This window comes from Lepisma saccharinum, chromosome 10 (genome assembly GCF_977018435.1).
Source record: "Lepisma saccharinum chromosome 10, izLepSacc3.1, whole genome shotgun sequence".
NCBI classification, from domain to species: Eukaryota; Metazoa; Arthropoda; class Insecta; order Zygentoma; family Lepismatidae; genus Lepisma; species Lepisma saccharinum.
Genome location: NC_139238.1, coordinates 54,029,891 through 54,044,811, shown reverse-complemented (window position 1 = coordinate 54,044,811; position 14,921 = coordinate 54,029,891). Strand labels below are relative to the sequence as shown.

At 37.6% G+C, this 14,921-nt stretch overlaps 1 protein-coding gene across 1 annotated transcript in view; it reads right to left on the bottom strand.

Moving 5' to 3' along the window:
- Positions 1–1,191: 1,191 nt before the first annotated feature.
- LOC145994357 (inter-alpha-trypsin inhibitor heavy chain H4-like) overlaps positions 1,192–14,921 on the bottom strand; it is a 99,860-nt gene continuing 86,130 nt past the window's right edge. Inside the window, exons 15-16 of the mRNA XM_083130473.1 lie at positions 3,974–4,107; positions 1,192–1,559 (exon numbers count right to left, since the gene is read on the bottom strand). Coding sequence (XP_082986599.1) covers positions 1,445–1,559; positions 3,974–4,107 — 249 coding nt within the window. The 3' untranslated portion in view covers positions 1,192–1,444. The remainder of the gene's footprint in view (positions 1,560–3,973; positions 4,108–14,921) is intronic.

Below are 14,921 nucleotides of genomic sequence, written 5' to 3'. Positions count from 1 at the left end.
CATGTTGTGTTGGGTTGCCAGCATACAGGCGGCAAAACGGGCCCTTTTCTCATCGCCTGTAGGTCCCACACTATGTTCCAACGATTAAAATGTTACTAGGAAAAGTTGTTTATTTTTTCGTGTCCTCTATATGGGCGCCATTTTAATTGCACCCTGTGTGTGGGGGGGGGGGGGTGTATATAGGGGAGGCCAGGACAAAATGATCCCCTGGGCAAAACGTTAATTCGTAGTTTCTGCTCCGTTAGTAGTATTATCATGTGGACAATTCACGTACTACCTCTTCAGTTCAGGTGAAGACTGTCAGTGGGATTTAATTTTGCTCACAATTTTTTGTTTCAAATTTACGACAAATAATGTTCTTTGTAAGAGAAGCGATTATTTTTCAGCACTGTATAAAGGGAATGGTAACTCTGAAAATAATCACAAACATTTAGGCGTTTAAAACATATAATATGGTAATTTCTATACGTTTTGTCCTGCCCATTCAAGATGCCGTTTTGTCGTGGCATTGTATTTTTGTGGTAACAATTGGGGTATAATACTCGTAATTCCTTTGAAGGATTACTGATAGTGACAATGATAACTCTGAGTGTATTTACTGCAGTGGTAACTTCTTACTTACTGTTGATGGTGAAGGTTCGATTATGTGTCAGATGTGTAAACAATGGACTCGTGAACAATGTGCTGGGGTGGATGATGACGTTGACTTCATTTGTGATATCTGTAAGTAATGCATGAAAACTCTCCTCAAGTCCAAGGAAGTTAAATGTAAAAAGTGCTACAGCTGTTTATTTTTCATTTCTAAAACAAATCTTGGTTTTCTACATTTTGACAAGGAATTTCCATAATTGTAACATACCTAAGATACAGGAGATCATATTGCACCGTACACCCGGAGAAAAATGATAATTTGCATCATCTTATGTTTGTGTTCACTCTGTCTTACATTGCCGATTCAAAATTTCCAAATCAATTCCAAATAATAGGTAAGATATGCCCCAACACATATGTCTAATAGGCTTCATTGTATTGCGATGTTTATGCGAAATATGGTTTAATTTACCTTAGAGGGATCATTTTGCTCTGATCTCTCATATATATATCTGTCTGTTTGTATGTGTATGTACACACACACACATACACTGTTTATTTAGAACGCAGATTTTACGTACATGTATTACAAAGTAAAAATAACTTTATTTTTATTTTTAAAGGAACATGAAAATCAGACAAATTTGTTATACTTAAAAGTTACATATATTTACAAGATAACATCGAGTATAAATAACATGTAGGACACTTTAAAATTCCATAAGGAATGCTTAAGATATGTCGACATGCATATACTTCATAATAATGAATTATCGTAGATTTCAATACATTTTTAACGTATGTTATACGCTGTAACGCATGTGTTCAAAAAATGCTTAAATTCGACTTCTTCTCAAACTTGTTCGTCGTATGAAACTAGAGTTGTTGGTTCTTCCGTGGTGTAAAATTCTTTGTCCTCTGTTCTTCTCGCATCATAGGCACTCTTTGGGCAGCACACGCCAACATAACTAAAGAGCAGATAAAAGAAGAAAAGTTAACTTTTTAGCTAATCTTTCCTAGAAATAACTTTGATGAGAGTGAGCGCTCATTGCAGAATTGATAATCAAGCCCAAAATTCCTAGAAAAGCTATTTAAAGTGCGCACTTATTAGAAAAAGTGTCACTCAACTCCCTTCACCATCCACAACTTTGGAGATCCCTCCTTCCCCTTAGTAAGGCATATCATACCTTCAAAATACTGCCTCACGACAAGGTCTAGTGTGTTTCTGTTAGGTGGAGTTGATAATTTGTGCAATTTTATATTTGTTTCGAAACTAATAGCGCTTAAAAATATAATATTTTGGGTCACAAGTACAGTCCCACATACAGGGTGTCCACATTAAACCTCCCTGATTTCAAATTAGAATTATGAGGAAACTATTCGATGTAAAACCTTGAGGTTTGCGCACCATCTACAGCAAATCAAAAACTTTTTTAGGTGCTGAGTAATAAGCAACGATGACGACAGCACAAGAGAGAACGTTGGGCCTCCCTGATGGCACTGTGGTTGCTTCGTCGCCTTGTAATCAAGGGGTCTCACGTCCGATACCCGGTGAAGGTCCATAGTAGTTTAGATCCCACTTTAAACTGTAGGTCTAGTCCCAATTAGCCTTTCTGTGCATAAAGTGGAACTGAAACAACAATTAGATCAATTGATCAATCAACAAGAGAGAGCGTAGTGCATGTGTTATGCGCAAACAAAATCGCGAATTTCCAGTCCAAAGACATTTCAGATGTGCGTTTGAACGGGAGCCACCATAAGTAAAGACAATTAAGGATTGGTATGACAAATTCCTAGACACTGGGAGTGTTATCCGACAGTCAGGACGTAATTACAAAATTAAATTTGAACTTCCAACAGGATATTCCACCACCGTACTTTATTTGTGACGTTTGTGAGTTTCTGGACAGAACATTCCCACAACGATGGACTAATCAGCTCCCCGATGGCGTAGTGGTAGCGTCGTCACCTTGTAATAAAGGGGTCCCGGGTTCAATACCAAGTGAAGGCACATAGTAGTTCGGATCCCACTTTAAACTGTCGGTCCAATCCCGATTAACCTTAATGTGCATAAAGTGGACTTAAGACACAAAATCAATCAACCAACGATGGACCAACCAGTTGGCCACCGCGATCTCCGGACATAACGCCTCCTTGTGGGGTATGTAAAAAGACACGGTCTACACTTCACCTGCACGTGACCTTCGTGATATCCGCAGGAGAATTGAGAATGCTATCATCTCCATCACCCCTGACTTGCTAGTGTGCACATGGGTCGAGATCGATTATCGGCTTGACATTTTGAGGTTTACGAAAGGTGCCCACGTTGAAGTTTACTAAAATAAGAAATAATATTTTTTTAAATATTTTTGAGTTGCTTTACATCATGCCGTAAAGTCCTAAGTAGAATCGTTTCTTCACAATTATAATTTTATATCAGGGAGGTTTATAGTTGCTAGGTGTCGCTTCACGAAAAACCTTGTCTAGTAATATACTATATAAGTAATAACACGTCATTTTAAGGCCAAGATTGAATTGTAGTAGGAAAGTACAAGAAGTCTGGAAGGCACTAGAGAAGTAGTGATTCAAAATGGATCTCATTTCGCCCTGGAAAATACACACGAACACTGGTATTAATGAAATCTCTGGAATATGCTGGATTCCTGAAGTCCTTGAATTTTTTTTTATAACTTCATCAACATCAACTTAAAATACCAGACTGTCATTCTGCAGGAGTGTGGACCCAATGGCTATATAAATATGTAATGTCTAATTTCTGTTTACAAGATATTTGAGTATTTTTTATTACCTAAGAGGATTTATCAAAGGTCACAAGATATTAAAATTCCTTATATTTACTGTTTATTTTTTTTATTTTTTCCTAAAAGCTACTCTATTAATTGGTTGTTCAAGAAAAATAACAGTTTCGTTCCAGGAAATGAAAAATACACGAGAATACTCATGACTGTAACTGACCAATGCAAGTTCTGGGTAAAGAGGTAACACAGTTCTTCGAAAGAATTTTTTGTGTTCCTAATCTGACGAAGAAGGGTAGAGCTCCACATTTTATCCTTTATTAAAGTATGTTCTACAATAAGAAGTGCCATTGATGATAATGTAATGATAATAATCATTGACGCAAGAAGTCAATTCTAGGATAAAAATGGAAACCCTATGTATCGTTCCTCTCCTTTTCATAGTCTGATATTAATTTCTCTAACAGAATTAGCAAAGTAAATTTATACTCGCCTTACAATTTCCGAACAGTGTACGAGATTGGTAACACACAAATTAAATCTAACGCCGCTATTATTTACTTCCAAGATTAGTCTATAATTTCTTAATTTCTGGTAATGTATAATTATAGTAGATAATATCTTACCTTCCTATAGGGCAGAAATATTCCAAGAAGGCTGTGTAGTCGTCCACGAACTGAGGCAGGACACAAACAGAAATGTGTCTGCAATTCCCTGAGGCGCCTGCAGCTGTGACACATGCCTCGAAACCATCATTGAACTGAATAATGTAGAAAATAAATAATAAATATTATTTACTAACAAGTACATTTCAGCTGGCACTATGTAATTTAGTCGACTATTAGATACTTCAGTTAACTTTACAATTGTAATACTAACAACTGAATTGTCAAAATACAAAAATGTCCTTAAGACTTGCTTTAAATTATCGAATGTTTTAAACTTTTTTTTTTGTAACTAACTTCTCCTCACTTTTACACAGTGTAAATTAACACGCCTCATTGCATTGCATTCAATGTAGGCGAACGTTGCGAGGTATACTTTCAGTAAACGTTATTAATATTTTCCAACGTTTCTTCTCATGTTCTATTCTTCATCCTACCACCTCCCATCGCAACTAACCTAATATCACCAATAAACCATTTTAATTAAATGAACGAATTTATCTGGTATTTGAACCGAAAGCAGATACCTTCCCAACATATTGCACAAAACTCTACAGGATTGTCCAGAAATACTTCTTCAAATCTGACCACAAATTGAAGTACGTGAGTCCTATATTGATAATATACATATTATGACATGTGCAGGACTGCATACAGGGCCAACACAATTTTATTCCAGTTTTCAAGCATATTCATCTAAAGCTACAATTGGAAACATTATGAACTGTAAGGAATGCGCGCCTAACAAATGCACTCTTCTATGAGGATGGCATTGCACCTCTCTTTGTGGTTTATGCTTCATTACTATAGCAGCTCCCTGAAATGGTTTAACTAACTCAATGTGTGAAAACCTTGTGAGTAGCACACACAAGAGCGCTGTAGCACAAAGAACATTTTAAGCTGATTATTACACAACAGCAAAATCATTGTTTCTCCCCTGGGGCGTCGTAGAACAGAAATATCTTTAAGCTTATAAAACGGCACAATGAAAATAATCTCCCCTCACCAAAGCAAGGGGATTTTTTAATGTAAAAATTCTCCGATTTTTATCTTTGTTTACTGAGTCCTCAATCGTAAGATTCTGGCAACACTAGCTTAAGACTATTGTTCCACATAATGAACATATATTACTCTCGTCCGAAAGTATGCCCCTATATATTTGTAAGTCGAAAAATATAGATATATTCGACTATGGCGCTTTGCCCAACTTCAGTTACAAGACCAGAAAGCCGTCACCTACTAGAGGTCTGCCAGTTCTGCTTATGCTCTGCTCGGTCAAGTTCACCAATATGCAGAGACATCTCTTATCCTCACCTATCCCCATACACCAGAAAGTCGTAAATCATACATAGTTACTTTACATTTCCTTTCCATTTTGCCCACCTTCCACTGCGAGACCAGCTGAGTGGTCTCAAAAAACCCGACTCGAACTCATACGTACACTTCTTGTATGAATGAATGAATTAAAATTGTTTGGTGCGTCGGCACATGTGGCCATTATTAACATGGAAGCAAGGCTTTTCTACAGTGCGCCTTTTCTTCTCTTTGCAGATAGAGTATGAATATTCGAGATGACGAGTTCAATCTGCAATCGTCATATGCTGATTTGTATATATTCTTTTCTCACAATATACAATTTTGCACGATCAGGATACCTGCAATTTCTAGGGTGGGCCAACTTTTAAGTGTGTTTAACATTGCAAGTAATAGAAGTACGAATATGCGTTCTCGTGTTTATTATATCAACGGCTACGGTGCTGAAACTAAAGAGGAAACCAGATTTTTTGCTTAGTGTGGGAAGGAGTTGTGTTTCGTTTAAGTGTTCATTTTCCCCATGAATATTTATCAGTTAAAACTATTACCAATTTCCAAATAGAAGTATGACAGATCTTTCAGCTTAACATATTACAATGAATTCTGAGCAGAGAATGTTGTAGTATTAATTTGCTACTGACACTTGGCGATACTTTTTGTTGAAAAGTAAGAACTTTGTCGTGCATTTTATTTTAATGTGTTATGGACAAGAACAACTGGTATTCCAAGCTACGAGAAAGTGACACTACTATTAAATATAAGCCATTTGAATTGAAGACTTCATTCTTGTGAATGCCAAGAAGAATGTAAATGCAAATTCCTGCCAAAGATATGATGAAGAATACTAAGGAAAATAATGCTTGGAATCAACCACCTGCACAGAAATTGGCGCCTCCAGTGACGCGACTCTGTGTTAAGCGGCGTGTTTGTAAATTGCCTGTCCCAGAAAATATTGCAAATTATACGTCACTTAATCGAGATTTGCCAAAAGTGGCAGAAAAGCGAAGTAAAATAAACCAAATCAATCAATCAATATATGCTACTTTAAAGCTTAGAGACAACTTTGATTTGGACTACTTTGCCAAATATAGTAATTGGAAATTAATATTGAGGCTCGAATTCAAATAACACTACAAACATTTACCTTTTTCTGACTTCGAAAGTAAATATACCGAAGGAGAGCACAGGAAAACAAGAGGGTAACACTTGGGGGCTTCTGTGAAAATGCTCTCCCTAATGGGATGCTAAAGTCACAAATATTAAGTTCTCTCCTAATTTGTTATAAGTCAAGGCCAATTTTCCTGGGCTATGTTGATTCTATCACAACCCTATGCAACCAAGACATCATTGTTATATGTACAGTGTCTCTCAAAAGTTTTAGGACAACGACATTTTAAACTAGGTAACCTAATTTACACAAGGCGTTGGTGGGTTGCGTATAGAGTTAGGCTCAATTTCAGGGTTGCCACATGCACAATAGATATTTGTGAAATACGCGAAAGAAATGAAAATAAGTATTTTTGTATAAAATTATTAAAAATATCAATATTATATCGCGAATAACGAATTTCTTTCTAAAAGAAATAAACTAGGTTTTCTTGTATTTCATCGCTGATGAGCCTAAGGAAAAGATAAGAGGTTAGAGGAAACGAAAGACGACAAAGGAGAGGAGAAAGAGAAAGCGAAAGGATAAGGAAAAGTATTGGAGAGAAGAAAGAGAGGATAGACGAGGAGAGAAGTAGTGAGAAGAAAAGAAAAATCGAGGAGGGATGAGGAAAATGGAGCAAAGAAGAGAGGAGGAAACCGAGAGGAGAGGAGAGGAGAGGAGACGAGAAGAGGGGAGTGGAGAGTAGAGTAAAAGAGAGTAAAAGGGAAGAATGAAAAGAAGAGGAGAAGAGTGCAGTGGAGTCTGAAATCTAAGACAGGAAAGGAGATAAGAGGAGTGGAGAAGAGTGGGATGGAGACAAGATGCGAGAAAAATAGAGATATGAGTGATATGAGATAAAAGCAGAGGAGAAGGAGGGGAGAGAAGAATAAGAAGGAGAAGAGAAAATAGAAGATAATGGAAACGAAAGGAGAGAAGAGGTAGTTGGAGAACATATCGTCTCGGCGTCAAGAATTGACGACATGATCAAATTATCGACATGAAACAAAACACTCAATACCGTTTTGAAACATATTGGAGAATGTATTAGATCGGTGCCATATGCCTTTTGGCTGAGTTCAGAGCAAGATGAAATCTTTCACGTAAGATCATTGAGTTTACCTGCGATTATATCACTAAAAACATGAATGTAATTTTAACATTTATGAGAATTATCCAATTTTTCTCCACTTCTCGCTTCGTTGAAATGAAGATGTTGTAATTTAATATTTCCCCTCCCCCATCGTTAATTCCAAACTGAATCATTCCGTTTCACACAGCGTGGACAATGAACACAATGGGATATGTCTAAAACTTACGAAATTTTTCTGCCACCGGAGGGGTTTGAACCTACGACCATCAGGTTGACAATCCTTAACGGTAACCATTACCCTACAAGCTGTCGCTCCTGAAAGCAGGTAGAAGGAGCTGACGAACGTGAAATGTAGATGCAACTCTCCTCCTACATGTAATGTGCAAAGAATACTTGTTTGTAACAAAGAAAACGAAGGTAGAACGAATCGGAAAAAACATTTAACGGAGAATTGCACATGTTGAAAACTTTTCATTCGATATTTGCGGAGGTAATCTTGTATTGATCTCGAGTGGGAAAAGGTGTAAAATTAGTATATCCTGAATTGCCACAAATATAAAGAGTTATTTAATTAATATTTGTCAATGTCTTTAAACGAGTACAGAATTATCGTTAGAGTATCATAATTCATGATCTTATACATGAAAATATCCCTTTGAACGTGTGTCAATTCAATTATTTGTTTTTTATATAGTATACATTCCAGATGCAGAACAATGTAGCCACTTTACCCTGCTATTACAAATAATGCATAATGCCACCATGCCGTTGTTTAATAAAATGAGAATCGAAAAAAAGAGAACACTTCATAAGGAGGATCGATCCTAGGACTGCTATCAGCCCAATCGAGAATACTAGCCACTATTTTGTTTTTATTATTGGCTCATTCTGATATACAAGTTATGGAATTACATTGTTGTTGACATAAGTGTATTACTGCTATTACAATTTGTATTTCTATCTGGTTAACCTTTACATTTTTGTTTGACCTAAATTAAGTATAAAGCACTATTAAGAAATTTGCATACCATTTCTTCCTTGCTTGGAGAGGAATTTTTTCGTATTGTTCTTGCAAGAAGATACTGAATTGTTTCTAAAATCTGCTCTCGTCATTGTGAAATATATATAATAAGTATTCAGTTATCAACCATTGTACTGCTATTTGTTTTGTTGGTGGGAAAAAATTGAAATCAGGAAAAACTATATCTGTATCCGTAAACTTTGTTAATGAGGTGCGGCATATACGACTGAGCATTGTTCTCAATTTGTTCCATGCCATGGAGGAGTTTCGACACTTCGTTATCCTGTGGGCTAAAGAATCTGGAACGTTGCATGATATACAGTTAGGAGAGTCACTGATTCCATATTGGTATGTCCTATCTCTTGTCAATATAACACGATGAACCACTTTGTACCATATTGATTGGCCAGCTTTTGAAAGGTGTTTGGCGGAGACATTTTCCCATATTTGTGGCCAATTATGTGTATTGAAATCCCTGACTATTCGTGGTACTGTGTTCTTTGAACTATTGATTTCACTATATAACTTTTTAACAGATGGTGTTAAAAACCATGTCGTAATAACTGGTAGCATACCTGTAAAGCGATGTCCTTATAAAACAAAAACCTTTTGGAGATACTTTGGATATCGATGGGAGCTTCTAATAGAATGTTCCGTATTATCGTCTGTATACATGCTTGGGTCGTTGACTCGTGCAGTGAGAAAGCTGTCTGAAAGCCAGTCTGTACAAACAATGCTCTTGCCTGTGTGTTCGCGTGTATTAGTGCCAACCCACCTGTCTTCTCTGATAACGTGACCTCATTTATTGCCACCCGGAAAATTGTATCGTGCCACATAAAGAAGCCAACAGCTTTGTCGACCTTGGCTAAGTGCTGTGGTTTGAAGGGCAGAATTTTTGCTACATACCAAAGTTTTAGAAAGAGCAAAAACATTGATAAATCTTACTTGTGCTTTTAAACTCAGAGAGCGCATCTTGTTCACTCTGAGGACGTAGATTGCTCTCTCGCACGTGAGTTTACTATTGGCTTCGATCATTTCATCGATATTTGCATAAAAGTTTATACTTAAAACTTTTATTTTCTTGTCTACAGGGATCTCCGTATTGTTTGTGATAGGATTCTCCTTGCCAAGGGGCATCAGGAATGACTTTCGATTGTTTAGTTTTGCTCCTGATGTGTGCTCAAAAGTATGTATTTGGCTTTGAACACTGTACAGATCTCTTTCATCCTTGAGAAAAATCGTGACGTCGTCCATGAAGCTGCCAACTTGTATTGTGGTGGAAGGCATAGAAATGCCCTGTAAATTATGCTGGATACTAAACAAAAAGGGGGCTATTGTGAGGACGTACAATGTGCTACTCAAGGGACTACCTTGTAGTACACCTCGTCGCATTTTAAAACTTGTTGTCAAGAACATTTATTTTGAGTTTAACAGCATATTATTATATAATGTTTTGGTCCAATTAATAAAAGTGTCTCCGAAGCCATATGCTTCTAAGACTTTGTACAGATATTCGTGGCTCACTCTGTCATATGCTTGTGAAAAGTCTAAAGATAGAATTGCCTCTGAAGCATTCTTATTTTGTTTGGTAATAATTACGTCTCTTATCGTTTGCAGCAAGTGATGTATACTTTACGACGTATTACAAGCAAACTGTAAATTGCCAATAAGTTTAACCATATATTTTTTTAAACGCTGATTTACTTATAAGTTTGATGTCACTACTCAATATTGAAATTGGCCTAAAATCTGTGACGAACTTTGGATTTGCCTTTTTCGGAACTAACACTATAACTCCCGTGCCACTGGTCTTCCCTATTGTCCCTGTTGTCAACACTTCGTTGACCCATTTCGTTAATTCGTCTCCTATTAGATCCCAGAAACATTGATAGAATTCTGATGGTAATCTATCTTCGGCTGTAGTTTTATTCCTCGGAGCTTTGAATACTGCATCATGAACCTCCTTTTTACTAAACGGTTGTGTGAGCTCAGTTCTTTCATTTTCCGTCAGTGATGCAGGGAGGTAGTTCAAAAAATTACATTGCGTTTCTGTTGGTTTAAAGGCTTGACCAAGAAGATTTTTATAGTATTGCAAAAACCTGTCGTGTATACTAGGAGGGTTGGTGACAACTTCACCGGAATCTAAAGTTAATTTATGAATGACGTGACTCCTGGCGTGTTTATGTTATTGAAGAATGTGACTTAGTGTGGCTTGCTCGTCAGGGTCTATAGGAAGAATCTTGCTCTTTATTATTGCTGCAGATTTTCGTTTGCTATGTATAGAAAGTAATTGCGCTTTTATTTCATTTGCATAGGGACGATCGAAATTACCTTGCAGTGCTAAACGATGGAGATCATTCAAGACTGCATTCAAAAAATTATATTTGTTTCTTTGATCTCTACTAACCTCTGCACTGAAGAATTTACTGACCTGACGAAATTTAGGCTTAACTCGAGTTTCCCACCACTCGATTAGGGTCTTTTGCACTGGCCGAGAGGCCTTGAGTTCGTTCCACGTTTCCCTGATTAGCTGGACGTAACTACCATTGCGTAATAAAGTGCTATTTAAAAGCCAGTATCCGCTACCTTGTCGGGGTTTGATCAAATCTAAATTTATTTTGAGAATTGGGACACTATGATCACTAAAGCATACTGGAAAATTTTGAACACTAATTATATATTCCTGAAATCTTGGTGCGACATAAAACCTATCGATCCTTGACGCACTATTGGAGGTGATATATGTGTAACCTGGACTTTCGCCGTTGGCGTGTATCCAAGCGTCACGCAGTTGTAACCCCTGCGTTAATTCATAGAGCGCACGTGAGAAGTTGTATCCTGGATTTTGATCTTGTGAACGAATTACGCAGTTAAAATCTCCCACTAGTATAGTGTGGGATGTCAACTCGGGCCCTACAACTGTTGAAAAAAAATCTGATCTTTCCCGTCTGTTTTGGCTTTCTGACGGAGCAAACACATTACAGAGAAACACTGAGCCTAATTTGGCACTTATTTGTCTGCCCGTGGGATGGGGCACTGCATTACGTAAATCCAAGTGTCGCCTACATGCTATGGCAATCCCTTGTGCAAAGGGAGTAAAATTGTTGTATACTTTAAACATGCTCAGTCCAGAAAAATCGTCTATGGCGACCTCTTGTAAGAGGGCCACATCAATAGACGATTTAATGAGAAATTCATTGAGAGCAATTATTTTGGTCTTACTTTGCATTTGATTCAAATTTATAGATGTCAAGGTAAATGTTTGCATGATTATAACTGTCCACAAAAGAAAACTAAACTTACTTACATTCTTCAACATTACTGATCTCTAATTTCTGCCTATAATGCATTAACTATGCTTTCCACTAAATAAATCTGGGGTAAGTTTGTTACTCGTTGAAGGTTTCTCTTTAGTTACATTTGCTGAATTACTTGTTAAACTAAAATTTGTAACATCTTGTTTTGGGGTACCAGGTTCTACTCTAAATTCGTTATGAACTATTGTGGAACTTACGCATTCATTATTTTTCTTCTTCTTCCTACGTAGCACCATGGACTCTTCCGCCACTGACCGTAACCTTGATACAGATCTTGACCGTGATTTCCTAGGAGAGGTAACTACGGGGAATTCTGCCTCAGCGAACAAAGCACTTGGGTTGGGGGCGGGGGTATGTGATGCATCTCCTCTGAAGTGGTCAATGTTGGCTGCTCCATCTCTTCCCTTCCTGTTGGTGCATTCTTCACACTAACTTCGTGTCTGGTACCTGTCTCCTCGTCGGTGATTCTGGGGCTATCCGTGTTCCCTCCATTGTTATCTCTTGACGCAGGGACTTCTGCAACTGATGGAGCTGAATCTCTTGGTTTAGTCCGTACGGGTAGCACAGTAGGTTCATATACCATCGGTACATTGTCAGCGGGTATATTAACCGGCCCCCTGCGGGGCTGGTTCCCAAATGATCGACGCTTGGGACACTGAGCCTCTTCCGAACACGCGATGCAGGTACGAACCTGCCCAGAGTATGTTACCCAATAGGAGTCTCCATTCATGATTACATATGAGGGTATGGGTTTACGTAGTATCATTTTGATCAAGACACGTCCAGTTCGAGTAAGGTAAATGTGATCTGCAGAGTATGTCTCGTCTTCAATTTTCAACACTTCCCCATAAGACCTCATGACACGACTTATCACTTCTGCACTTAATTCAATTGGGACTACATGGATTCTGACAATTACATGTCGCTGGTGGGCCCATTCTACTTCAACTTTATGTTCACCATCTACGTCACTATAGATTACCTCAGCACCAAAATCATTTAGTAACCGTTCTCCTACCACTTTTGTCGCAAATTTCACGTACAAACACTTACGAAAGTAATCTATTTCAAAACTGACCACTTGGTTCGTAGGCACTTGGTAGACATCATGAAACCATCGATGAAAATCCAATGACGTAGGTCGCGTTTTGGCATCAAAGAAAACAAATTTCAAGATGTTTTCTCTTTGTGTATTCATCGTGAACTATTTCATCATATCTTCACTGGCTCACGGTAATTGTAGTCAAAACCTCGCTTGCACTCCAAAGGAAAAAAGAACTAACACACACTAGCAAACCGTATACGGCCCTACCTAACGCGGACAGTTCGATCACTAAGCCTTCTCACGCGAAGAGCGGAGCTCGCTACGAACTGATTCCTGCACGAGTTGCAGGCAGACTTATCCACTACACCACACTTATACCTTTCGTTGAATTATCAATTATTAAGTATTCTGTCCTTCCAATATTGTAAATGTCGTTGGGTATACATGTAGTTAAACTTTCACTTTAATTATTGACTTGCTTTCTTGTAGTACAGCAGCTATCAGCCTCCCCGATTGCGCAGAATTTACAATACCGGACCAATCCCAGATTTTTGTAATATATCGCATACTCACTAATTGAGGCCTCCTAATCACGAATTTGAAGTTAAAATTTGGGGTCACGTGTAAAAATTGCACAATAAGCTAAATTGAGTGGTCCGCGATCGGCACGATTGCTAATTATTTACCGGAAAATTTTGTGTTTTCAATACTTAAAAAAAAGAAACATACATTCCTCATTTTAATTATGCTTGCCTTGCCTAACCTAACCTAATCTAACAACCGTGAATGGTTCGTGGGGCTATCCGTCAATGGTGTGTGGGTCTACCCGTGCATGGTTTTACGACCCCAACCTAACCTAACCTAACCTTACCGAGAATGGTCAGTGGGGCTATCCGTGAAAGGTTTTGCGCTAATTGTGAAAACGAACCGATAAAAAATCTTATTTTCGTAGCACTTTAACGTCAAACGTTCATTATCGAAGACTCCATTTTCGTATCCAGCAATTTTACGATCGATGCACTGTTGCCAAACTTACCTGTAATCAAATAAGTCTACATTCCACATGTTCTTCTCCATCGTGATTGTCACTGTCACTGTCGTCTTCTTCGTCATCCTCGACGCATTTCCATGCTCTCCAAGTATGAAATCAACAGTGTGGCAACGCTAAAGACACCATACTTGTATACGGAGTGTCATTTCGAGAATTGAAAAGCTTATTTTACAACTTCTACACGTTAATGAACAATTTCTTCAACTCACCGAAACATGTTGACCTGAGATAAATCATCGCGGCTAATTATTTTGTGAGTAGTATAAGACGTAGCATAGAAATTACAGAAGGGTCCGGTATTGTAAATTCTTTCAAATTCAAATTCAAATTCTTTATTTACGTGGGCGAGGTTCAGCCTGAGGCTGTTCTGCCACCTAACCCGTGTCATCGATTACATTTAAATTTACATTTCTTGTACATACGTTATTACAGTATTAATACAGTGTGCAATAAACTGTATGATTTAGTTACAAAATCTATTGATAAAATAATAGTAATAATTGTATGAATAAAATGATACAAAAATTGTGAAAGACAACTATATAAAAATAAAATAAAATGAATGAAAAATAAGTAAAAATAATAACATGTAGACAAAATACATAACATAAACATACAAGTTACATCATAGTATTTGAACACAATCTCTGCTCTGCCAAAAGAAAATTCTTTACTTCATTTCGGAAAGATTCTATTTTAGATATGCTCGACATGGTCTTAGGTAGGGTTGCCTTGTAATCAAGGGGTCTCGGGTTCGATTCCCGGTGGAGTCATACAGTGATTCGGATCCCACTTTAAACTGTAGGTCCAGTCCCGATTAGCCTTACTGTGCATAAAGTGGACTTAAACACTAAATCAATCAATCAATAGCAGTTATCTTCGAGAAATAATTTGATGTGATGATGAAAAACTAGAATATTAGTA